Source organism: Xyrauchen texanus, chromosome 10 (genome assembly GCF_025860055.1).
Source record: "Xyrauchen texanus isolate HMW12.3.18 chromosome 10, RBS_HiC_50CHRs, whole genome shotgun sequence".
Classification (NCBI taxonomy): Eukaryota; Metazoa; Chordata; class Actinopteri; order Cypriniformes; family Catostomidae; genus Xyrauchen; species Xyrauchen texanus.
Window position 1 is genome coordinate 47915004 of NC_068285.1, and position 25051 is coordinate 47940054.

Here is a 25051-nt window from a genome sequence, read left to right on the forward strand (position 1 = left end):
TTTATTTACTCTTACTCAAGTCAAATTATTTGTATGTACTTCTACTTGTACTCAAGTGAATTAGCAATAATTTTACTTAAGTAAAGATTTCCAGTATTCATTCCAGCACTTAGTCGGCTCGATACGAATGATTGTTGTAAAGATGGCAGTTGGGAACACCATGTTCTGTGTGACTGAACAACACTCTTTCTGGGCCACACTTTGACATTGAGAGGTTTCTAGAAAAGGTGACTTAAACATTGCTCTAGCAAAAGCACAAATAAATCTGCAGTGACAAATATCTTTGCAGTGGAATATTCAACGGAGTGCTTTGAGAACAATCCTCATTAGTTGTTTAAACAATGTTGGTTCAATCCAATCTATTTTAAATACTCCAAGTGTAATGTCCCAAGATCCTTTCAGCTTCTTTGTCTTTCACTTTATTTATGCAAATAATGATCTTTCAAGGAATGAACAGGCAGCAGTTGATCAGCAGCATTGCATTTAACAAGAGCTCATTCAGTTACCACATCTTTAAGAGTTCTGATCAACCAAACATTACACAGGAAAATTACCAAAAAAAACTAAGTAAACAATTTTTGTTTTCTATAGCATGACTAAGATCATTTTAGCAGAAATGTTCTGGTCCTCACTCAATGGTAATGCTTTGAGTTGTATTTATATTAACATGGTCAATGTAAATATTTGCTTGACTTTAGTATTGAAGTTTGTGTAATGCCTAGGGTTGAAAATCTTGGGGTTCATCTGATGTCAGCGGGTCGGAGTTGTCTTTCTCCTTCAGCCAAGAAGATCTGCATCACCCGGTAAAGCAAGTGAACTCCTAACTCCCGTTTCCTATGGACAGGCCAAGTTGACACCACACCATAGTAGTCTCCTCGCTTCTGGTTTGTGAGCATCTTCAGCCCTATTAAAAGATGTGAAGGCTTTAAGACAGAACTTCATACTGAAAAGAATATTCAAGAACATTCTCCTTACCAATAGCATCCACCATACAGGCCTCACGTGTGTACGCTTCCACAGCGATGACATTCTGGAAACAGTGTAAGGATATGACTCCATGCCCAGCATTCCAGACCTGCAGAATGTGCTGCACTTTTGAGCAAAGCTTCTGCAGAGATGGGACAACACAATTTTATTTAGAAACATAAATAGAAAAAAGTAAGGTAGTGTGCCGTGTTTATGAATAATGATTATAGGTATGTGACCAGCATGCAACTCACAGTGGGTGTGCAAAAGGCTATTTGAGAAGATTAAGAGCGTTGCAGCGCTAAACATTGTTGGGGGCTTTTATTATGAAAGGGCGACGTGCTCGCGAGCTCAGAATAAAACAATTCCTCACAGAGCAAAGCATATCGCCTCAGATGGCAGTTATCCCATCTAAAGGCCCTGGAAAAGACGAATAACATTGGTTATCAGCCTCGGAACAAGTGTATATTGTGCTTCTGTGCGTCATAAGAGTGAGTACTGTTTGCTGATCTGCACTCATTGTGTTATGACACAGTTATCAGCCGTGTGCTGCTATGGTACGATGCTAATTCATCTGAGCTATATCTCATAACTTATATGTCGATCTACAGTAATCTTAGATAATTCATGTTGATAATTAATAACAGTAAAACAATTGAAGATATAATTGTGAGTCACATAAGTAAAATAATGCTTGTAAATATGACGTTATATCTTGTGTTCATGCATTATTATGTTCATGTATGAGGGGAGTAGTCAATAGTTTTTATATTAATGCTATGGTAATGTGGTATATGTAAGAGTTCTAACTTAGTAACGTGTAACAGTGTTGCTGTTATTATAGTGCTGCTCTTGGTCTGTTACAGGGAAACCACACATCAATATACCAGCACAATTCGTATGTTACACTCCCATCAGATCAAGGCTTGGCACCCACTTGTATAAGCAGTGACATTACTCCATTTCTTCGACCACATGTGCCTCTTGTGCTCACATCTCAATGATTGCTTGTTGGTTTGACACTATTCCAAGGACTCACGCCAACTATCATTTCCTCTGAGCTCTTTAAACACCCTGGATTTCGCCAAAGGAGGCCCAAATGACTCACTGTCACCCATAACGCCCTAAAAGACCATTGCAGTCCATAAGACGCCGCCTCAGACCCTGGAAGTTATTGATTAAGGTGTATGTTAGTGGTTGGCTCCCCCCTCCGATGTTCATCTTTACATACTTTCAATAATAAACTAGTTCAAGTTGATTACTTGCATCTCTGTCGTGTTCTGACCGACACACCTGGTACACTGCTTAACACACCTGAAACCAGCCCATGTCATCTTATAAGGTAGCCTTCGCTACAGTGGGACTTCAGCCACATAACCTACCACAGTAAGATGCTATTTGTAAAAGTACAAATAGCATCACCACATTTTTTTTTGTAATGTGCAAAACATCTTTTCTCTGCTCCTTGGCAATTCACATTGAATGAATCTGCTAAAAAGGCAAGTCAAGTTATTCACATGCACACGCATATCCCCAGTTAACATGATCCACACAGGTGGAATTCATTGGCTTGGCATCAACCAATAAAATGACTTAATTGCCCCCTCCCCCACCAAACACTGGTCTTGCTCTCTCGCATCAGTATTTACAAGTGCACAAGTTTTGCTACAGCTTTTTCGCTAATTTAACTGCAAAAGTCCAGGCGTGAAGATTTAAAGATGCAGTGCCAGATTTGAAAGGTTGTAAGAGCGGATTTGTTGTTGTTGTAATGCGAAAAGGAATTAAAGTACAAAAGTTAATATGTAATACTTAATACTAAAAAAAGTTTGTATCTATAGTTGTATTTATGTGAAAGTCATTTTACACATTTGTGACTACTTGTCTACAAATGTGAATTCAGAACACAAGCTATGAATTATTGTCTGTGATTGTAGAAAATAATAATTATTATTTAAAAATGTTATAAAACTGACTGTTTTACACAAAATGTGTCATATATTTATATATATATATATATATATATAATGCAGTACAGTGTTGTTCCTCTTGCATCTCCTTTATTGAAATCAGTTGTGATACAAGTCTCCATGCGCTGCGCATGGGGAGAACTATGTAGAATTTTCATAATAGCATTGTGACAGGGCGGGGCCGGGTTGTGATTCCGCACACCCGGCCCCTAATCGGGCTAATCAAGCCTCAGAGAGGGATAAAGGTCAACTGGAAGCTGCAGTGCGAGAGAGAGATTTACAGACAGCTGTCCGACACCTTTGTTTGTTTGTCTTTTTGGTAACAGTATTATGTGCCTGTTATTTTTTCACTAGCACTAGGGAACAAAGGCTCTATCTGGCTGCCCTGTTGCCTGGAGGACCACCCTGTCACAAGCTTATAATAGTCTTATGAGGCTCCATTTTAGTAAGGATACTGCCATAGTAAGCAGCTGCCTATGTATGCAGGGGACAGTGTGGCAGCTCACTTTGTTTTGGAACACACCCTGTGAACTTTGCAAATGCTTTTTAAAATGGGATTTTTGCTAGATTTTTCTTTTAATACAATGTCATGGATCTAAATATCACATACAAAAGAATAAATGGGGGTGCTTAACTAACCTTTGAGGTCTTATCTCCTTTGAAATATTCCAGTGCTTCATAGAGGTGACTGTATGGTCTAGAGCGCTTGCCCTTTCCAACATAGAACACAGCATTGATGAAGGTTTGAAAACACTCTTTAGGGGTCATGGATTGACTTCGATATGGTAGATTCTTGGTCACACTGTAAAATAGTGGGAACATTTTTTAGTTTAGTTTAGTTTAAAACAACTTGGCAATTCTTCAAAATAAATTAAACAAATGTGATAGAATACATACCGTGGATCAAGCAACAGGTAGTTAAAGTTGGACTTGATGAAACCCTCACGCCATCTTTTATTCTGATCAGGCTGATCAAACTGCTCACACAAAGCAAACTCATCTGCTTGACAGTCTGGAAGTAGAAATCTGTGAAGAGCCTTTTCAAGCTCTGGGCTGTAACCTTTAGCTGAGGAAGAAATACATTTGTTTTATAATAATAACAATAAGTCCTACTCAGTCAAAACAGCCTCTTCAACACTGCATTGGGGGCCCAGAGACAGCCAAAGCAGTGGGGTCTGAGGGATCTTCTACCAAAATCGTAATATATTTTTTTGAGTTTATCGATCGAGTGTAGTTGGATATGAATGTTAAAAGATCTGTTCGTTTTGACGCTTAATGACAGCAGTCCAGAATTTATTTGAATATTTTTACATTCAGATTATATATACATTTATATTTCTTTACATTCAAATACCCAAGTATGGGGCACAGAAGCTCTTATGACTGAGTAATAATATTGTATGGGGATTCAGGGGCATCCACTGAGAGAATGTAAAAGTCTGAATGGACCATTTTTATATTTTCATTAAAGTGAGAAAGACTAGGCTACCAACTAGTAATTTTATTGTCCTTCCTTGTCATCCATTCCAGAGGTGATAAATTTCTGATTGTCACAAAATTAGAACAGTTATCCAATTTGTTTATTATTAGAGGCTCGTAATATCATGAGCGGCGCGAGGGGGTAGCTTGGCGTTGCTATACCAACACCAAGATTTGGCCAGCAACTGCTAAGCAACCCCAAGGCTTTTGTTAAGAAAATATATATATCTTTCAAGAAAACAAAAAAACATACATATACATATTTAAGTAATTTGAAAATCTTAAAGACAGAGTTGATAAATAATTCTATTTATGAACTTTTAGACATTCTCACGAAAGCATGTCAGGGAGGTTCATGTAATAAGGCGGTAAACTTGGCTAATGTAGATAGCGAATGAAAGGTGAGCTCGAAAATGTTTCTTTTAAGTCGTGTAAAGTGTAAAATGCGAAATCTAACAGAGACGGACAACCCTGCCATCTCCAAGGATTTGGTAGACAACATAGAGCAGAGCAACAGTGAGGATCACGATTGGGAGGATTGGGACTATGATGAAGAACAGGTGCCTGCGTCAATTAACCCACCAGCTAGCCCCTACCCCGAGCTGCAGTGGAACTAGAGCTGCCCCCCTCCTCCACGCTATATCCCACATCAGTCGGTCAACCAGTGATGGACCAAGGCGCCCTAGGTTGAGAAAATACCCGGCAAAGAAATACGGTCAACAAATGCGGCCGTTCAATCGCCGATGGTATGAACAGTACCCTTGGCTCGAGTACTCAATGACCATGGACTGTGCGTTTTGTTTTGCCTGCAGCCATTTTGCTCACCAGAGCCACGGGTTCCATAAAGAAACCGTGTATACCCATGACGGGTTTAGCACATGGGATAAAGCTACACAGTCATTCCATACACATGATGTGAGGGCTGGACATAAACACGCCATGGATGCATGGTCGGAGTTTAAAATACGGAAAGAGAGCGGGGGACATTCAAAGACAGTACGTGACAACAGGGTATATATATGCAGATTGTTGTGGAGGCATTGCGTTACACTTAGTCTCAAACCATCGCCCAAAGAGTACATAGAGAGGTGGAGGGTACATCAAACGGGCAACTTAATAAAATGTTTACACTTACTTGGCAAGTTTGACAAAACTGTTGCAAACAAAATATCCAACAATCCCAGAAATGCCCAGTACACACACCACGACATTCAAGATGAGCTAATCGAACTAATGGCAAATATGGTAAGGGACCAAATCAGTGGGGAAGTACAGGAGGCTGGAGTTTTTGCACTAATGGTGGATGAGAGCAAAGACATGATTAAAAAGGAGCAGGTGTCTGTGGTGGTGCGGTACTTGCATAACAATGACATGCGGGAGGAGTTCCTACACTTCACTCCAGCTGATGGCCTAAACGGCGATTCACTTTTGACCACTATCGAACAAACACTAAGTAAATGCAACATCGATTACAACATGTGTATTGGCCAATGCTATGACGGCGCCGCCGTAATGACAGGGTGTAATAACGGTGTGCAGGAGAGGTTTTGGAGAGAAGTACCGCATGCTCTGTTTGTACATTGCCATGCCCATCGTTTATATTTAGTGTCAATACTGTAGGAGACTTTTTTGAAGTTTTTTCTGGCTCTCTAATACACAACGTTTTCCTCAAGAAGCAAAAGGAACTCGAACCAACAGAAAACCACAGTACTGTGGGCCATTCAGAAAACACTGCCAGCAATCTGTGCTACACTTGATTATGTAATCAAACAGTCGATGGCTAGAAGAAAAACAGAAGCTAGAGCAGTAAAGGCACTGATAGACGGACAGTTTGTTTTGCAGCTCACTCTATTTGAGGATCTGTTTCGCACCACCAAATTCTTGTCTGACCATTTGCAGTCCCCAGATCTGCAACTAGCATCTGATCTGGATCTTGTTGAGTCCGTAATTGCATCCCTGTCCGAAAAGCGAAACGGAGCACAGGCCCTGTGCACCAAGACAGGGATCATCATTCAGTTCAGACAAGAGCGACGACAAGGTCAGCCTGCATGCCACATGGAGGGATTGTAGTTGACGCCCACACAGGAAAACGTCCACCACTCACCTCCATCCATGACATCCGAAAGCACTGCTCCTACCCTGTCATTGATAGACTTGTCAATGAAATGAAAAGGCGGTTTTCTCCTGAATCTTGTGGTGTTCTACAGGGCACATCTGCCTTAACCCTCTGGGGTTGACGGTTTATCGTAAAATAAATTTGCCCTGAAGCCGTTTTCATTCAGAAATGTGTGTTTATCGCCTCCCAGATGTCCCTAATTTTTTTCCTCCGAAGTTTTGGTAAAATGGGGAGAGTATTGAGACAATTCAATAAAATTAGCCAGCTTACAATAATTTTAATTTCACAAATAAAAACAATCAGAAGAGGAGGAATTGCAATCAAAAGGGAACAGTTGCCCTTCTGATAGGACTGTAATATTGGTCCTGATGTTGCACCTATCGCAGGTTGGCATCGGTTCCGACCCGAAAGCGGATCGTCATGGCCCTGTTCAAGCTGGCAACCTGCTGGCAAAAGTAGTGGGAAAAAATTCTGTCTCAGTATATGGACCATCAATCGATGTGTATATGCGGTGTGCACAGCTATTAAAGAAAAAACAATTATGCAGTGTTATATCAGGGTTTACACATATGATACATTCCTGATATTCAATATTTTGAACAATCATCTAATCAAAAGCATCGCCATCACAGCATTATGTCCCGCATATTTCTCCAGCAACCTTTAACGACCAACTGATCTTGATTATCATCTAAAATTAATTTTAGCTTCATAATGCAAATTTATATTTTCTGAAGAAGCAAACGTGATCAGAGGTAAAGAGGGTTAGGATTTAAAATATTTAAACGTTTTAAAATGTTCAAAAGCTCGTTTTCTGAAAGTGAACTCAGCATTGGACAAATAGTTCTGATAGTTTATAGTCTTGTAAAAAGTGCAGAACATTCTGAGAACGTCATTCAGCCGACTTTATTAATCTACAGAACAGGGTAAAGCTAATTTAAGTTTGAGAAAAAGTTAGCTTTTTTCGTTTGGTAATTTATTTAAATTTAATACAGGGAATTTTGCAGGCGTTTTTTCAAAAGTAGACTAAACAATAATTTAATAGAATTGGGCTGTAAGCCTACTGAAGAAAAAAAAAGCATACTGAAGCTTTTCACCTAGTATTGTGTATTTATTCTCAATTTAAAACATCTTTGTGCACAAAAATGATGTTTTGTGGGCTAATTCTGTGACTGCGGTCTATTATTTTGAATGGTATGGAAAATAAACTTTAATAAATAAACGGATATATACCACAATTAAATTAAATCGCAAGCAGTGGCCATTCATTTGTTCAATGTGCATGAGATATTGGTGTTGGTACTCCTGGAAGTTTCACGTTTGCAGATCGCCTCTATATGCCATAAAGATCAATCCATAATCAAGCACAATAAATTGGATTTCAATACTGTTGTCATGATTAACACAGGCTAACAATTGGGGCAAACTCTGAAATGTGACAACAATTTTATCGACAAGTGTTTCGTGACATTTGACATATCGACAGAGTTTAACGGAAAAATATTATGTCAACATTTGTGACATTTTAGCGCTAATGTGCATTTCCATCAGCTTTATTCTGATGCGACAAAACATTTTTCGAAAAAAATCCTTGGATGGAAACATAGTGTCCCAATGCTCAGTGAATCAACACTTTTGCCACTGCCCAAATTAGTGTTCACAATATACTGATTCAGGACATAAGGATGACACATCCTATAAAAAGGTTCTTCAAAAATGTTTCTTCTGTGGCATTGCTATGAAAACCCCTGTTTTTAGAACTTTATTTTTAAGAATACAACATTAGAAGTGTTCTGCCTAATCATCACAACCTTTGAGGGCAAATAATGGTTAAATAACCATACATTCAGCCATTTCAGAGGCCACAAAATAAAGACTGATGAGTTAGATAAAGTGTACCTTGGCTAAATGCTATTCTTTACACTTAATTTCGTTGTACATACCAGTGAAATTATTGGGGCTCAGATGAACAGATTTCTGGGTGTGAGGTGTATTCTGAAGGGATCTCTTCAATTTCTGTACGTACAATGGCCGGGTTTGGCTGTTTATGGGTCCTGGATCCTCTCCCAGTTCAATTAATTTATTTCTGAGTTCCCTGTCAGTTAATCCACTGATTCCAACATCCTCCTCCTTTTCAGGCTGACAGCATTCTTTGCTATGATCTGGACTTGCAGTCCCGAGCTGAACAGAGCGCCAATCATAAAGAACCGTCTCTTCAGAGGTATTGGTGCTCATGCTAGAGCTGAGAGAGGTGCTGGCTGTTGGTGGAACAAGGGTCTCAATGAGTTTATGGCCCTCTTCAGTGTCAGTATACAGGTATTCCACAGGTGCATCCATATCAACGAAAGGTTGTCCACCTGGTATGCAAGAAAGGTTTGCTAGCGTGTGTTGCCGTGAGTGGCCCGACAGTCGATTCATGCTATATCTAGGCGTGCATCCAGTGCGCCCTGGATTCCCATGGGGATTCTGTGCTCTGGGAGATTCGTAGCTCAAACTTGAAGCACATTCTAAGCTTACCTGATATGACTCCTGTTGAGAATCAAATCCATGTTTAACCCAGGACTCTTTGTCTCCTGCAACAACTGAGTTTATCCTTGGCATTTCTGTTGAGCTTTCCTTTACTTCTTGCATATGAAAAGTCAAAAGTTCATCAAGCGTATCCTCTTTGAGACAAAAAGGAGTGGCAACCTTATTACAAGTTTCAAATGTTTCCAGCTGTAATTCAACATTACTTCCAGAAATTAATACTGTGTCAGCCATGCTCTCTAATAACAGTAGAGTGTCAGCTTGGCTTTGACCATCTGAGCTTGTAGATAACTTGAGAGTGCTCATCTGAGAGTCAAGATTTTCCACTTTACTTCCTCCACTGATACTGTCTTCATCAAGACTGTACTTTGATAAACTGTACGGTGACTTACTCGTATTGCGGCGTGAACGTGTAGCGGTGGGTAGAGTCTGTTCAAAAAGAGAAGAACAGGACTGAAAGGAAGCAGAATTTTGGCTTATTCTCTCTGAGCAACGACTAAGTCTTGAGCGTGTTCTCCCAGTCACGAATGGACTTGGAATAAAATCAATTTCTACATTACCAATATCTCTGGCTATTGTGGATAAACATGATTCTGTACTATGACCACTATTTCCTTCTAAAACCAGTTTTTTTCCATCTCTAAGGGAGGTAAGGCCTTCATTTCTAGCACTGGAGGCACAAAATCTAATGGTCAAATCTGCTTTATAAGCAGAGGGTTCGGTCAAAGTTGGATGTCCATTGTTTTCATTATTAGACAACCTTCCAATTCCCAATGAACCTTCAGTTGGACTTCTGCAGGGGTCACTGCTACAGCTACTATACTCACTAGATCCACTACTGACTGGGGGTTGAATAGTGCTCTTAAATGCATCATCATTGTCGTCATCATCACTATTGGTGTTATCAAATGCTTCCGACCCAACAACAGTCTTTTCAAACTCATTCTCCAGTGTATCAACTTCTTTGGAAAAAACAAACACATCGTCATCATCAGTGACATCGATTCCCTGATTTTGTAACACAGTAGCTATGCGTTTAGTGTCTATGAAATCAGGATATTGAGAAAAATCTAATGTAATATCACTAGACTGATCAAGAAAGAGATGCAGATGATGATCTGGGCTGGTGCTTGGGAAATATTCATTACTTTCTTTGAAGGTGACACTTTTTCTATTGTCACGTTGAGATAGAACAGGGTGCTGTATATGTGGCAGCCAGCTATTCTTAAATTGCAATACATCAGGTTCACAATCTACAGCTTGATGTTGAAGTCCTGGATTGTTTTTATTGTCCAAGACAGAGAGAGATGTACTAGACATTATGGGTAATTCCTTACAGATCTCATCTTTACTCCAAACATGAGAATCATGTGACTCAAGATCTGACACGTCTGACAACCAGAAGGCCTGACTTTCTCTGGTCAAAGGTCTTCCACTGACTCTACACATATTGGAAAAAGAGGACAGCCGTGTGCTGCTCAGTGGTCCCATTCCAGGGTGATCATGAATTAAGATGCTTTCTGAACCAGGACTGGAAGAATCTAGACTAAACGTGCTGTCACTCAAGGACTGGCCAGACAGGATTGCTACAAACAAAACAAAAAAAGATGGATTTTCATTATTTATTCTGCCTGACAGGAGAGAAATAACACTAGGTTAACTCATCTTTGATGTTGATGTGAAACTATTTCTGGAAGATCAAAAGACCTGCTTCACCTAAATGGCTGTTATCAACATTCTAATAGTCTACAATCTTACAATATTGGAATTTGGGCACATCGTGTTCCTCCTGTGATGTGTGGGATTCATACTCTTGAAGAAGACTGGCACATTTACTGTTCTCTTCCTGTTTGGCCAAATCAGACGGTTTATTTCCATCCTAAAAACAAAGTGGTACAGTAGTTTAAACACAAATGAACAAAATCTCTGGGAAAAACAAAACAGCAGCAATTAGCTCTCAAGTTATCCACTGCACAAAAGTATTCAAAATAAATGTCAAGATTAATGCTGGAATGCTATATGTTAAGAGGTTAACATGGGAGGCAATAATGCACTGAATGTTGTACTTGATCTTTGAGATTTGGGTTTCCACCGTTGCGTAAAAGTAATCGCAGATTCTGATAACAACCCCAAGATGCAGCGATATGTAATGGAGTAAGGTCTTCACTAGTCCTAAAAAGAGAGAAAACAGCTTTGAACAGATAATGGTCACAGTATTGTATTAAGCTCTTTAAACCTTGTAGAGATGAAACTGTTGATACTGGAGCATTCAAACACACTGTTTATGTCAAAGTTGGAATGTCAGTCTTTCTAATAATAATAATAATTTACATGTTTCAGTTCAAGTGAGATAAACTGAAAAATGATGCTTCACAAGAAAACTACAGATTATGGTACAAATTCCAGTGAACATATTGTGCATAGGTTGTCTAATGCAAGTATGGTGTAACTAACCTGAGGTTCGGGTCAGCTCCGTGCTGTAGAATGAGTTTAAGGCACCGCAATCCTCTCTCAGATTCTTTACCTGCAGCTAAATGAACCGCTGCCACACCATCCCGGACGATAACATTTGGGTTCGCACCCTGAGACAGCAGAGACTCCGCACACCTTTATACACAACATTTTTGTACTCATACATCCATATATATATAGTAAAGACTGGGCTAGTTGTCACAAGTTTTAACTCTAGTAAATATTTTTGAGGGTAGGTTTATTTTTGAAAGTCATTCTACATCGAAGTCGATAAAAGTTGTGGTCACACAACATTGAGTAGGTTGACACAATGGCAATCTGCTGTTTATTGATATATGAAATACTATCTAAAGTAATGTAAAAAGGCATCTTCCACGACATATTGCTATTGAAATTACATTACCTTGTATGGAAATAGGTTTTGAAATGGGTTTTCAGCTATATATAAACAATTAAATTACAAAACGTCAAAAGGTGACAGAAAACTACAATTGTTTTGTAATTTTCCCAGGAATCAATTTGAGTGTAATGAAAAAAAAAAACATTTGTGTTAGTCCTTTGACTCAAAATAGAGATGACTTGAGATATAGCCCTTTTGACTTTCCTGTGTGACAACTAGCCCCGGTATTAACTACGTTGAAAACTCAAATTATACTTTTTATATTGTTAATTCTTGCATATCTTGCCGTAAAAAGCATAAGCATGTGTTGCAAATCAACGCAGTTGTTCTGATTCTTCTGATGAATTTTGAGTTTTAAGGCAGTCATTACCTGGAATCTGCTTCACTGACTGCTTCGATTAGTAACGTGTCCATCTGCGCAGAGCTGCCTCTCAGAGTCATTCTGTCTGCGGTTTCAACTGCTAGCACATGTTTCTCTTACATGGGGATTTAGCAGCAAGGTTTGGCTTTAAAAAGTTCTTTGTTATGTTGAAGTCCCATCCTGAAACAACGCTGATTGCAGTCTACAACAATGAAATTTCCCTCCATTCGCCGTTTTCCGCTTCTATCGAACGGAACACCGCCATCTGCTGTCGCGGAGTCATAAACTACTTCAAATTGTGTGTGTGTGTGTGTGTGTGTGTGTGTGTGTGTGTGAGCGTGTATTTATCACTTTGTGGGTACCAAATGTCCCCATAAGGATAGTAAAACCTGAAATTTTTGACCTTGTGGGGACATTTTGTCGGTCCCCATGAGGAAAACAGCTTATAAATCATACTAAATTATGTTTTTTGAAAATGTAAAATTGCAGAATGTTTTCTGTGAGGGTTAGGTTTAGGGGTAGGGTTAGGTTTAGGGGATAGAATATAAAGTTTGTACAGTATAAAAACCATTATGTCTATGGAAAGTCCCCATAAAACATGGAAACACAACATGTGTGTGTGTGTGTGTGTGTGTGTGTGTGTGTGTGTGTGTGTGTGTGTGTGTGTGTGTGTGTGTGTGTGTGTGTGTGAGCGTGTATTTATCACTTTGTGGGGACCAAATGTCCCCATAAGGATAGTAAAACCCGAAATGTTTGACCTTGTGGGGACATTTTGTCGGTCCCCATGAGGAAATCAGCTTATAAATCATACTAAATTATGTTTTTTGAAAATGTAAAAATGCAGAAAGTTTTCTGTGAGGGTTAGGTTTAGGGGTAGAGTTAGGTTTAGGGGATAGAATATAAAGTTTGTACAGTATAAAAACCATTATGTCTATAGAAAGTCCCCATAAAACATGGAAACACAACGTGTGTGTGTGTGTGTGTGTGTGTGTGTGTGTGTGTGTGTGTGTGTGTGTGTGTGTGTGTGTGTGTGTGTGTGTGTGTGTGTGTGTATGTACGCACTACCGTTCAAATGTTTGGGGTCACTTGAAATGTTTCTCATTATATTTTATGTAAAACCTTTTTGATCTGAAGGTGTATGCTTAGATGTTTGAAATTAGTTCTGTAGACAAAAATATAATTGTGCCAACATTATAAATTGCATTAAATAAAAAATAAAAAAATTTAAATTGATGACTTGGACCATATAATAAAGAAAAGCAGCCAATAAGTGCCCAACATAGATGGGAACTCCTTCAACACTGTTTAAAAGCATCCCAGGGTGAAACCTCAAGAAGTTGGTTGAGAAAATGTCAAGAGTACATTTCTGCAAAATCTAGTGTGGCCACTTTGAAGATGCAAAATTATAACATAGTTTTGATTTATTTTTGATTTTTTTTTTAGTCACAACATAATTCCCATATTTCCATTTCTACTATTCTATAATTGTGATGACTTTACTATTATTCTAAAATGTGGAAAAAAAATAAAAAGGTATGAGTAAGTGACCCTATACTTATGAACGTGGCCACCAGGGGGGAAGAGCACATGAAATGACAGTTTGATTTTTTTTTTTTTTTTTTTTTTATTATACTGTCAATGGACAATGGTAATTATACAAAAACGCAATATTAAATGCAATATTATGTTAACGGGCTGCAGGATGCAAGCACATTCAGACAGCAAAACAGCAATGTCACAAAAAAGGACATATCCTCTGGTGCAGAGAAAAGGAAAAAGAAGAAAACAGAGGAAGATAAAAAAACAGCATGATAAAGGTATGTTAAGTAGCTAGGCCAAGTTACGAGCTAACATTAGCTGGCTAGTTAGTTAACATAGCCTATGTAGCATATCTTCTTTTTTTAGGAAAGTTTGATTAAACATCCGTAAATATCTTGACATCTTAATATATTATTAGTACAACATATTACTTAGCAAGTTTTAGATTAAAGTTTTTGTCTTCTGTGTAAAAATAACTTTCCTGGGTGTATATTTTTGTAATAAAAATAAGCTTCTGTTCCATAAACTTGGTACTGATAGCAACTTAACATTATTTACATTAGTCTACCATTTTGGGGTCTTTGCTATTATATTCCAATATCATTATGCCTCAGTTAGCAAGTTATAGATTAAGAGTTGTTGTTTTAGGAGTACAGATGACTTGCTGCTGTGTATAATAATTTGTGTTGAGAAAATACCATATTTTGTCAAATATTCTGTCAAATATGTACTCTTATGAAACTTCCCTAGGAGCACTGTTGAAATATTTTGGACATGGGGCACAACCAACGCCACCTGCCCCAAGTTCCAGTGCTACAGCTGATGATGATTTTTCAACAATCCCAGATCAATATATTTATATGGATAAACCATGCCTTTGTTTTTGACAGACAGTTGCATTACCTTCTAATATGACATCTAACATGGCTATCTTTTATTATTATTATTTTCATCTTTCATCAGGTCCATCCTCGGCAGGCGAGGAGCACTTCCCAGCACGTGCATCCACTGATGTGGTCATCTATCCTGTCTGACTCAGAAAGGACTGATCTGGTAAGCAGAGGGCCACTGCCTATAAACGAAAACTTCACATTCCCTGAAAAACCTGATGGCCGAAGCTTCCACTACACCTACAGAAAGTCAATTAATGGGGAAAAAAATGTAAGTGGAGCTGCTCACTTATTCAAAAAGAAATTATGCAGTCTACAGCTTCTGCTGCAAATTGTTCTCTAGGAAGTCCACAAAACTGGTAACAGAGGATCAACAGGATTGGGTAAATATAGGTGTGCTACTGTTACATTTAAAACCGTAGAAGGGTAAAATCATGCCAGGCAGACATTGGTATGTTGTAAGCAACACAGCTACAACTAATAAAATTGATAAGGGGTGTGTTAGATTTATAGTGTGCGAATAATCAAGCATTGACAATATTCAATCATATTGGTGGCACCGAAGGGCCCCCAAATCAAATTCTGCTTAGGGCCCCATAAAGGCTTGGGCCGGCCCTGATTTGCAGACATGTACTCTTGACATTTTCTCAACCAACTTCTTGAGGTTTCACCCTGGGATGCTTTTAAACAGTGTTGAAGGAGTTCCCATCTATGTTGGGCACTTATTGGCTGCTTTTCTTTATTGTTTGGTCCAAGTCATCGGTTTCTAAAACCTTTTCTTTTAATTACATTTTAGTTTTTTAATGAAATAAATAAAAATGGTGGCACAATTATATTTTTTCTACAAAACGAATTCAAATCATTTAAGCATACACATTTAGATGAAAAGATTTTTAAGATCATGAGAAACATTTCAGTCAAGTGTTTCAAAACTTTTGAATGATAGTGTGTATATATATGAGATGCAGATAATTATAGTTATGGATATAAATAAAAGGGTTATTGATGATCAATAAAGCACGCTATTTAAAAAAAAGAAATTGTTTTACATTGCAAGCGAATAAAATACTAACTCTGGCGCTTCTGCCTTGAAACTGCTGGTGCTGCGATGCAGCGCAGATCCCCTGCTGCTGGATATGTGTGGAATGGTCAGTAGATGGTAGTACTGCACCTCGCGTCTTTCATATCAACATTTAAACAAAAGAGAGAAGAATAGAATGGCCCACAATTCATTGCTTCGAGTGAGAATTGCCAGTCATCTTCAGTGTTGATCGTGAGTGGCGTGATCTGAAACAGTGCACGAGCGTTTTGTTTAAATTCTGTATATTCGTTTATACAAGCGTTTCAGAATGAAAGAATTAACGGCGAAGAAGCCACGAGCGGATAAAGAGACGAAGAGCGGCAGCGGGCTTGAGCCACAGGATGTGGAAATGAACGAGGACGAGCAGAAAGCGCCCAAAGAACAAGATCAACTCACACTTGAAGGTCTGATTATTTATTATGTCTAATGGACCACACTGCATGAGGAGAATCTCTTCATAAAAAATTTAAATAAAATGACGAGTCCTTCTGTCGTATTTCTTTGTTTAAGTGGCGTCAAAAGGCTGAATGGGCAAAAATAGTTTCAAACCTCCCAAAGAAAATTAAATAAAGTAAGCGTGTAGTTGCTATGCTTTTTTTTTTTTAAATTATTATTTCTATTGACAAACTATGGTGTCTGTAGTAAAACCGTGGTTAATTTTCGTTATAGCACGTTTGTGTTTCTCCTTCACAGCGGTTGTAATGTCAGATGTGACAACTGTTATGTACTAACCTAGCTACAGTTGAAGTCAGAAATTTACAGTCACTTCGGTTGAAGTCATGTGGTTACTCCACAGATTTCATATTAGCAAACTATTGTTTTGGCATATCGTTTTGGACATCTACTTTGTGCATGATACCTAACAATTTTCTGACAATTGTTTACAGACAGTGTACAGATGTATTTTAAGGCCTACCTTCAAACTCAGTGCCTCTTTGCTTAACATCATGGAAAATGTTGGTTTTTTTTTTACCTCCACAAGTCCTTGGGAGCAATTTCCAAAGCCTGAAGGTACCACGTTCATCTGTTCAAACAATAGTACACAAGTATAAACACCATGGGACCACACAGCCATCATACCACTCAGGAATGAGACTCATTATGACTCCTAGAGATTAACATATTTTGGTGCGAAAAGTTCGAATCAATCCTAGAATAACAATTACCTTGTGAAGATGCTGGAGGAAACAGGTATTCAAGTATCTATATCCATAGTAAAATTATACCTATATTGACATAACCTGAAAGGCTGCACAGCAAGGAAGAAGCCACTGCTGCAAAACTGCCATAAAATGGGACCAAGTGCACATGGGGACAAAGATCTTACATTTAAGAGAAATGTCCTCTGGTCTGATGATACACAAATTGAACTGTTTGGCCATAATAACCATCGTTATGTTTGGAGGAAAACTGGTGAGGCTTGCAAGCCGAAGAACACCATCCCAACCTGAAGCATGGGGATGGCAGAAACATGTTGTGGGGGTGCTTTGCTTCAATAGAGTAGTGCACTTCACAAAATAGATGGCATCATGAGGGGAAGGGAAATTGTGTATATATTGAAGCAACATCAAGACAACAGCTAGGAAGTTAAAGTTTGGTCCCAAATGAACAATGACCCCAAGCATACCTCAAGTTGTGGCAAAAAAGCCCTGACCTCAGTCCGATAGAAAATTTGGGGGCAGAACTGAAAAAGCGTGTGCGAGCAAGGAGGCCTACAAACCTGACTCGGTTACACCAGTTCTGTTTGGAGGAATGGGTAAAAATCCCAGCAACTTATTGTGAGAAGTTTGTGGAAGGATACCCAAAATGTTTGACCCAAGTTAAACAATTTAAAGGCAATGCTACCAAATACTAATAAAGTGTATGTAAACTTCTGACCCACTGGGAATGTGATGAAATAAATAAAAGCTGAAATAAATAATTCTCTCTACTATTATTCTGATTTCACAGTCTTAAAATAAAGTAGTGATCCTCACTGACCTAAGACAGGGGATGTTTTCTATGATTAAATGTCAGGAATTGTGAAAAACTGAGTTTAAATGTATTTGGCTAAGGTGTATGTAAATTCTGACTTCAACTGTACTTTAGACTTATGTCCAAATAAAATAAATATATATATATATATATATATATTACAGTGAGGAAAATAAGTATTTGAACACCCTGCTATTTTGCAAGTTCTCCCACTTGGAAATCATGGAGGGGTCTGAAATTGTCATCGTAGGTGCATGTCCACTGTGAGAGACATAATCTAAAAAAAAATCCAGAAATCACAATGTATGATTTTTTTAACTATTTATTTGTATGATACAGCTGCAAATAAGTATTTGAACACCTGTCTATCAGCTAGAATTTTGACCCTCAAAGACCTGTTAGTCTGCCTTTAAAATGTCCACCTCCACTCCATTTATTATCCTAAATTAGATGCACCTGTTTGAGGTCATTAGCTGCATAAAGACACCTGTCCACCCCATACAATCAGTAAGAATCCAACTACTAACATGGCCAAGACCAAAGAGCTGTCCAAAGACACTAGAGACAAAATTGTACACCTCCAGAAGGCTGGAAAGGGCTACGGGAAATTGCCAAGCAGCTTGGTGAAAAAGGTCCACTGTTGGAGCAATCATTAGAAAATGGAAGAAGCTAAACATGACTGTCAATCTCCCTCGGACTGGGGCTCCATGCAAGATCTCACCTCGTGGGGTCTCAATGATCCTAAGAAAGGTGAGAAATCAGCCCAGAACTACACGGAAGGAGCTGGTCAATGACCTGAAAAGAGCTGGGACCACCGTTTCCAAGGTTACTGTTGGTAATACACTAAGACGTCATGGTTTGAAATCATGCATGGCACGGAAGGTTCCCCTGCTTAAACCAGCACATGTCAAGGCCTGTCTTAAGTTTGCCAATGACCATTTGGATGATCCAGAGGAGTCCTGGGAGAAAGTCATGTGGTCAGATGAGACCAAAATAGAACTTTTTGGTCATAATTCCACTAACTGTGTTTGGAGGAAGAAGAATGATGAGTACCATCCCAAGAACACCATCCCTACTGTGAAGCATGGGGGTGGTAGCATCATGCTTTGGGGGTGTTTTTCTGCACATGGGACAGGGCGACTGCACTGTATTAAGGAGAGGATGACCGGGGCCATGTATTGCGAGATTTTGGGGAACAACCTCCTTCCCTCAGTTAGAGCATTGAAGATGTGTGAAGATGAGGCTGGGTCTTCCAACATGACAATGACCCGAAGCACACAGCCAGGATAACCAAGGAGTGGCTCTGTAAGAAGCATATCAAGGTTCTGGCGTGGCCTAGCCAGTCTCCAGACCTAAACCCAATAGAGAATCTTTGGAGGGAGCTCAAACTCTGTGTTTCTCAGCGACAGCCCAGAAACCTTATTGATCTAGAGAAGATCTGTGTGGAGGAGTGGGCCAAAATCCCTCCTGCAGTGTGTGCAAACCTGGTGAAAAACTAGAGGAAACGTTTGACCTCTGTAATTGCAAACAAAGGCTACTGTACCAAATATTAACATTGATTTTCTCAGGTGTTCAAATACTTATTTGCAGCTGTATCATACAAATAAATAGTTAAAAAAAAAATCATACATTGTGATTTCTGGATTATTTTTTAGATTATGTCTCTCACAGTGGACATGCACCTACGATGACAATTTCAGACCCCTCCATGATTTCTAAGTGGGAGAACTTGCAAAATAGCAGGGTGTTCAAATACTTATTTTCCTCACTGTATATATATAGATAGCCAAAAGTTTGGAATAATGTACAGATTTTGAGGTTTCGGAAGGAAATTGGTACTTTGTGATTGAATTAAAGTACCAATTTCTTTCCATAAGAGCAAAATCTGTACATTATTCCAAACTATTGTGTGTGTATATATATATATATATATATATTAATGTCTCTCCCAATTTTTTTATGGTAAATAAATGTAAATGTATCCAATATGTTATTCACACATTGTGTCTCCTGATTTTATAGTATTTTGACTGAATATGGATACAGACATTTAATAGGAGTCAGTCAAATAAACTTATGAGTCTACATGTAAACATACCGGCTGTGTCTTAAAACCTTATAAACTCCCTACTTAGACAGCCGTTTTTGCCATTATTATAGCCACATACCAAACTCACAAGGTTTTGAAACAGCCAGTGGCCAGTGTGTAAGTTTTTCTAAAAGGCAACACTACATCCTGAATTTGAGGAAATTTAATAACGATAGGAGTGCAGCACTGTAATTTATGGCTAACCGTGCTGGATAGTGACAGATTACATGTAATCCAAATTATGTAATTGGATCACAAAAATTAAGTATTTGTGATTTAGATAACTTATTACAATATTTAGAATAATCAAAACAGACAGATTTTGATTATAATATGGAATATGAATGACATGTTTACATATCAGGCAAAGGCTGTAAATTGTTCATAATATATTGATCCTTTTATTTCTGCAGTAGTGCTGTAAAATTTAGTTCCATTTCGCAGATTAATTTCTTTTAGAGATTTAGACTTTTTTTTTTTTTTTTGTGTGATGTTGATTCTTAACTATAACTGGTCTGATCTGTTAGCACACATTGATGGTGTCTGTAATTCCAAAATCATCTGAGTAAGAATATTTTAAGTACCTTTTTTTATTTCAATCAATGAGAAAAATAGCGAGTAAAACACAAAAAATCTAGGGCTGTCAATCGATTAAAAATTGTAATCGAATTAATTACATGGTGTCCCGATGAAATCGCATAATCAAATATTTGCTGAGAAAGCCCCTCATATAACAATAATTAAATATATAATGATGAAGTAATTATACAGTTATCTTTAAATATTAAAAAATTATCTATATATAAAAAAAATATTCAGATAATTAAAATGCATTCCATTCTTGTGGCAGAAGAGTTAATCATTGATTAGACCATACAAAAAGTGTTTTTAGAATACAATGTATTGTTTATTACCATATTATTGATCATAAGGCAATCATTGGCATACAGTTCACAGCAATCCATTTCACAAGTGAATTTGTCAATCAGTTGGAGATTTATGATGAGGGCTTGTTTAAGAGCCAATTTAAGTACACCTGCGTCAGACATATTTTTTTTTATATATATATTTTTAGAAACAAACCAGGGGTATACATAGTACACAACACTACAGATCTATTTTACAATAATACATAGTGCAATGGTTTTCAATGCTTTGGAGTTGTTGGAGGTTAAGAGTCTTTATATAAAAAAGTGCAAATAGGGGCTTTATAGATATAAATTTACACTTATGTATAAAAAAAAATCTTGGCAAGAAAAATAAACAGATTAATCAGAACATATTAACTTTAATTATCAAAACTGTGAAAACCAAATAAAATGTGTTTATAAAGCAAAGAAAAACAGCATTACAGAAGGAGCAAAGTGGATCTATTTCAGGGAGCATGTTTCTTAAATAAAGATTGATTGGATAAAAACGGTGTAACGGTTTAAAGGACACCTCCTTAAACCTTGTTGGTAATTAAATAGTTGTGAGGTAAAGACCATACGATCTGCGTCGCGTCTCGGGTGTGTTGCGTCATAAAAATAAAATGTTTAGGTCACCTAAAAATGTAGTTTAATACTCCATCTTTAAGCACATCTTGAGATCCCTTAGTTCGCATTTGCGCTCCAAGGGTTTTGAACGCAAGAACGTAACTCATGTTTTTGTTGTGTGTCCGCTGAAGGGCTTAAATCGACAGCCCTAAAAAAAATCATATCAGTTCTCATTTTGATCCAATAAGTTTTTCTTCTTTCTTACTGCACATTTTAAGCAACATTATTTAAAAATCGAACAAGCTTTTTGTACTCAAATGCATGTGACATCAAATAAACAATAATTAGGTCAGAAGTTATCCAAAAGCAATCATATTTAATTACTTTACAAATGTAATCCAAGAGATTACATTTCTGATTTCAGTTTTAGTGATATCATTTGTAATCAGGACCTGATTATAATTCATATGTAATTTTCCCAGCACTGATGGCTAATATGTCATTTTGTTGCAGACATTAGGGAGCACGTGAAGCAGATTGAGAAAGCGGTGTTGGGGAAGGAGCCACGGTTTGTTCTTCGTGCACTGCGTGCGCTGCCCTCCACTAGCCGTCGGCTCAATTATAATGTCCTACACAAGGCTGTGTCTGGTTTCTTCACCTCCAATGCTGCCGGAAAAGAATTCCTGCTTAGCTTCCTGGAGAAGGTATCAAAAATATTGTGACCTTTTATTAATACATGTGTTTTTGTTTTGTTTGAGTTAGAGTGAGTTGCCCATTTATTTCAGTGTTCAAACAGACTGAAATCCTGTATTTAGAGATCATTTACAAAAAGTAGTCAGTATCGTAGTGGTTTTTGGTTCTTGAACGGTTCTCTGAAAGGTAATGGGTTTTATGGGCTTTCATGATGAGAATGGTCTTATAGATTCATCGAATTGTGTATATGGGGATGTTTATCCCAAAAAATTTGTGTTTAATTGAAATGTTTAATTCAGTGGTGGTCATTGTTTACTAAGGTTTACCCAGCATCTGGTTTATCATAACACCTCAGCACCCCCACCAACAGACCGACTGTTATGACTGCTGAGGTCTTTATAAAAGCCTCTTTTATACCCCCATTCTTGTTGGATGTAGTTCTTTAAGCAGATATTCACAGTGTTTGTGTCTTTCTGTCCTTCAGCCAGTGGATAGTGAGGGAGACATGCAGTTCAGGCCTCGGACAGGTAAAGCTGCTTCTATTCCACTGATTCCAGAGGTAGAGGCCTATCTACAGCTTCTGCTAGTGGTCCATCTCACCAACAACAAACGCTACACTGAGGTAAACACAAGTCTGTAATTTAGTTATATGGGGCCCTATGATGTCCGTGATGTGGAAAACACAGACAAAATCATGGAATCCAGTCAAACAAATGAGAACCACTTATGTAATTATTGTACACGTTGTCCTGTATTGTACTCAGTTGTGCTGAGAAGAAATAAACTGGTTTAATTCATAATAATCTGAACGACTGCTTACTTGCCCAGGCTCAGAAAGTGTCTGATAACCTGCTACAGAAGATCAGCTCACAGAACCGTCGGGCTCTGGATTTAGTCGCTGCCAAGTGTTACTACTACCATTCTCGTGTGTACGAGTTCCTAAACCAGTTGGATGTGGTCCGCAGGTCAGCATCACATGTACAGTTAACAATTAGACATGGTTCAGCTGAAACTATTTCATTTTACAATGTAAATGGACAAAACAGAATGTCTTGTTGCTTTCTGAATTAAGGGTTGTGGTCATATCTGTTCTATAATTTCTGCAGTTTCCTGCACACACGCTTAAGGACGGCTACATTACGTCACGATGCTGATGGTCAGGCTGCGCTGCTCAACCTCCTACTGCGGAACTACCTGCAGTATAATTTATATGACCAGGCAGAGAAACTTGTCTCCAAATCAGTTTTCCCTGAACTCGCCAATAACAATGAGTGGGCTCGCTATCTTTACTACACTGGTGAGTGAAGAAATGTTGCCAATCCACAATGATATCTAAAAGTTGTTAACTATTGATTAAGGGTTAAGATTAAGTTTAAAAGTGAACATCTCTTTAAAGAGAGTTTGTACGGGTGCTGCGAATCCTTGAAAATGCTTGAATTTTAATGTGGGGTTTTCAAGGTTTGAAAAGTGCTTTGAAATTTGAAGTGCTTGAAATTGTAATTTCATTGCTTTCGAATAGTTCACTTTTAGATAAAATAAGTCGGGTACTTGCTTTTGCCTTTTTTTTTTTTCAACAATGTTTATTTGTCTTTTTTTTATATTAATAACATACAACAGAACCCCCTCGCAGACACAAAATAGTGTTACATATATAAAATATTATATCCTTAATGTCCTTTGACACAAACTAACAGAGACCAACCACCTCCCAACAAGCAGATCTCTGACTTTATTCATGAGCGTCGTCCTCCTCTTGATCTTCTGTTTAGTCAGTGCCTTCTGCAAAAAGCATGAAAGGTCTCCAAATACTTTCAAACAAGTCCTTTTTTCCTTTTAACAAGTGAGTGATGCGTTCCAGTGGAAGAATAGCCAACATCTGCTTAACCCACTGTCCAATACTTGGTCCTCTTATGATTTTCCAGTGTAGTGCAATTAGGGCTGTGCAATATGAACAAAATAATCACATTGCGATTTTTTTATGAATATTGCAATTGCGATTTTATTTGCGATTTTGGCAATTGTTTATGCTTTTTCAAACATGCTACATTCTAAATGTATTCAGTGCACAAGAAGTGCATAACAAAACATTTCACAATGAAATAACATTAGTATTAACAGTTTGATAAACAAAACTGTAATATTTAAAACAGACAACAAAATAATGTTAACTAACCTAAATTCCAATCATAAAAATAAAGTTAAATAAAATATTTTTCAGTGCACACATTTCACAATGAAAAACATACTGTGTACAGTAGTATTAACTGCTTGATAAACAAAATTGTCTTAAATTGTGTCAGACTGTTACTCCTTTGTGTTATCTTAATGGCATATCTCGCCAAAAGGGGGTACTGTTGTGGGAGCAGGGTGGAAGTAGCGCCCCTCTTCGGGTGAGAGAGGAAGAGTTATTGGAGGTGGTTTTGGTTATTCCTGGTTTTGGGGAAAGTGGCAATAAAAAAAGTGTTTGATCTAAACGTGGAGTTATCTTTTGAACTATCATTGGTAGCAGAGGATGGCTGCTAACTACAGGGTTCCACCAACGTTTGAAGAAGGAAAACCCTACGAAAGCTGGAAGAATGAAGTCAACATTTGGACCAGAGTTACCGATTTGGAAAAAAAAAAACAAGCTCTTGCCATCGCCCTGGCGCTATCAGGAAGGGCGCGGGATACAGCGATGGAAATTCCGGTAGATGATCTAAATAAAGACACTGGAATGACCACTTTGTTAGTGAAACTGGATGCTTTGTTCCTTAAAGAGGAAAAGGACAGGATCTACGATGCTTACTCAGATTTCGACCGGATTATGAAAGAAGCGAACATGTCCATGGCGGACTATATTATTGATTTCGAACAGCGCTATTCTCGGATGAAAAAGTACTGGAGCTAACCGACGCAGTTTTAGCTTTTAAGCTTTTGGATACTGCGTGTTTGGATACGACGGATAGACAGTTGGCTCTAACTGCATGCACTGACTTATCTTATGCCTCGATGAAATCCGCTCTGAAGAGAATATTTGGCGGAAA

The 25051-nt window shown here is 38.2% G+C and overlaps 2 protein-coding genes across 2 annotated transcripts in view; one reads left to right on the forward strand and one right to left on the reverse strand.

The window, feature by feature from the left end:
- Positions 1-405: 405 nt before the first annotated feature.
- On the reverse strand, positions 406-12468 carry ankle1 (ankyrin repeat and LEM domain containing 1). The gene is made up of 9 exons (XM_052135524.1): positions 12297-12468; positions 11509-11661; positions 11121-11226; positions 10813-10933; positions 8472-10640; positions 3831-3999; positions 3573-3735; positions 976-1108; positions 406-904 (listed from the first exon to the last, which is right to left on the reverse strand). The coding sequence occupies exons 1-9, from the start codon at positions 12365-12367 to the stop codon at positions 741-743; spliced, it is 3249 nt and encodes a 1082-aa protein (XP_051991484.1). The 5' UTR covers positions 12368-12468; the 3' UTR covers positions 406-740.
- Positions 12469-15934: 3466 nt separating this feature from the next.
- LOC127650233 (26S proteasome non-ATPase regulatory subunit 3-like) overlaps positions 15935-25051 on the forward strand; it is a 52505-nt gene continuing 43388 nt past the window's right edge. Inside the window, exons 1-5 of the mRNA XM_052135539.1 lie at positions 15935-16201; positions 21849-22039; positions 22513-22650; positions 22857-22993; positions 23135-23325. Coding sequence (XP_051991499.1) covers positions 16066-16201; positions 21849-22039; positions 22513-22650; positions 22857-22993; positions 23135-23325 — 793 coding nt within the window. The 5' untranslated portion in view covers positions 15935-16065. The remainder of the gene's footprint in view (positions 16202-21848; positions 22040-22512; positions 22651-22856; positions 22994-23134; positions 23326-25051) is intronic.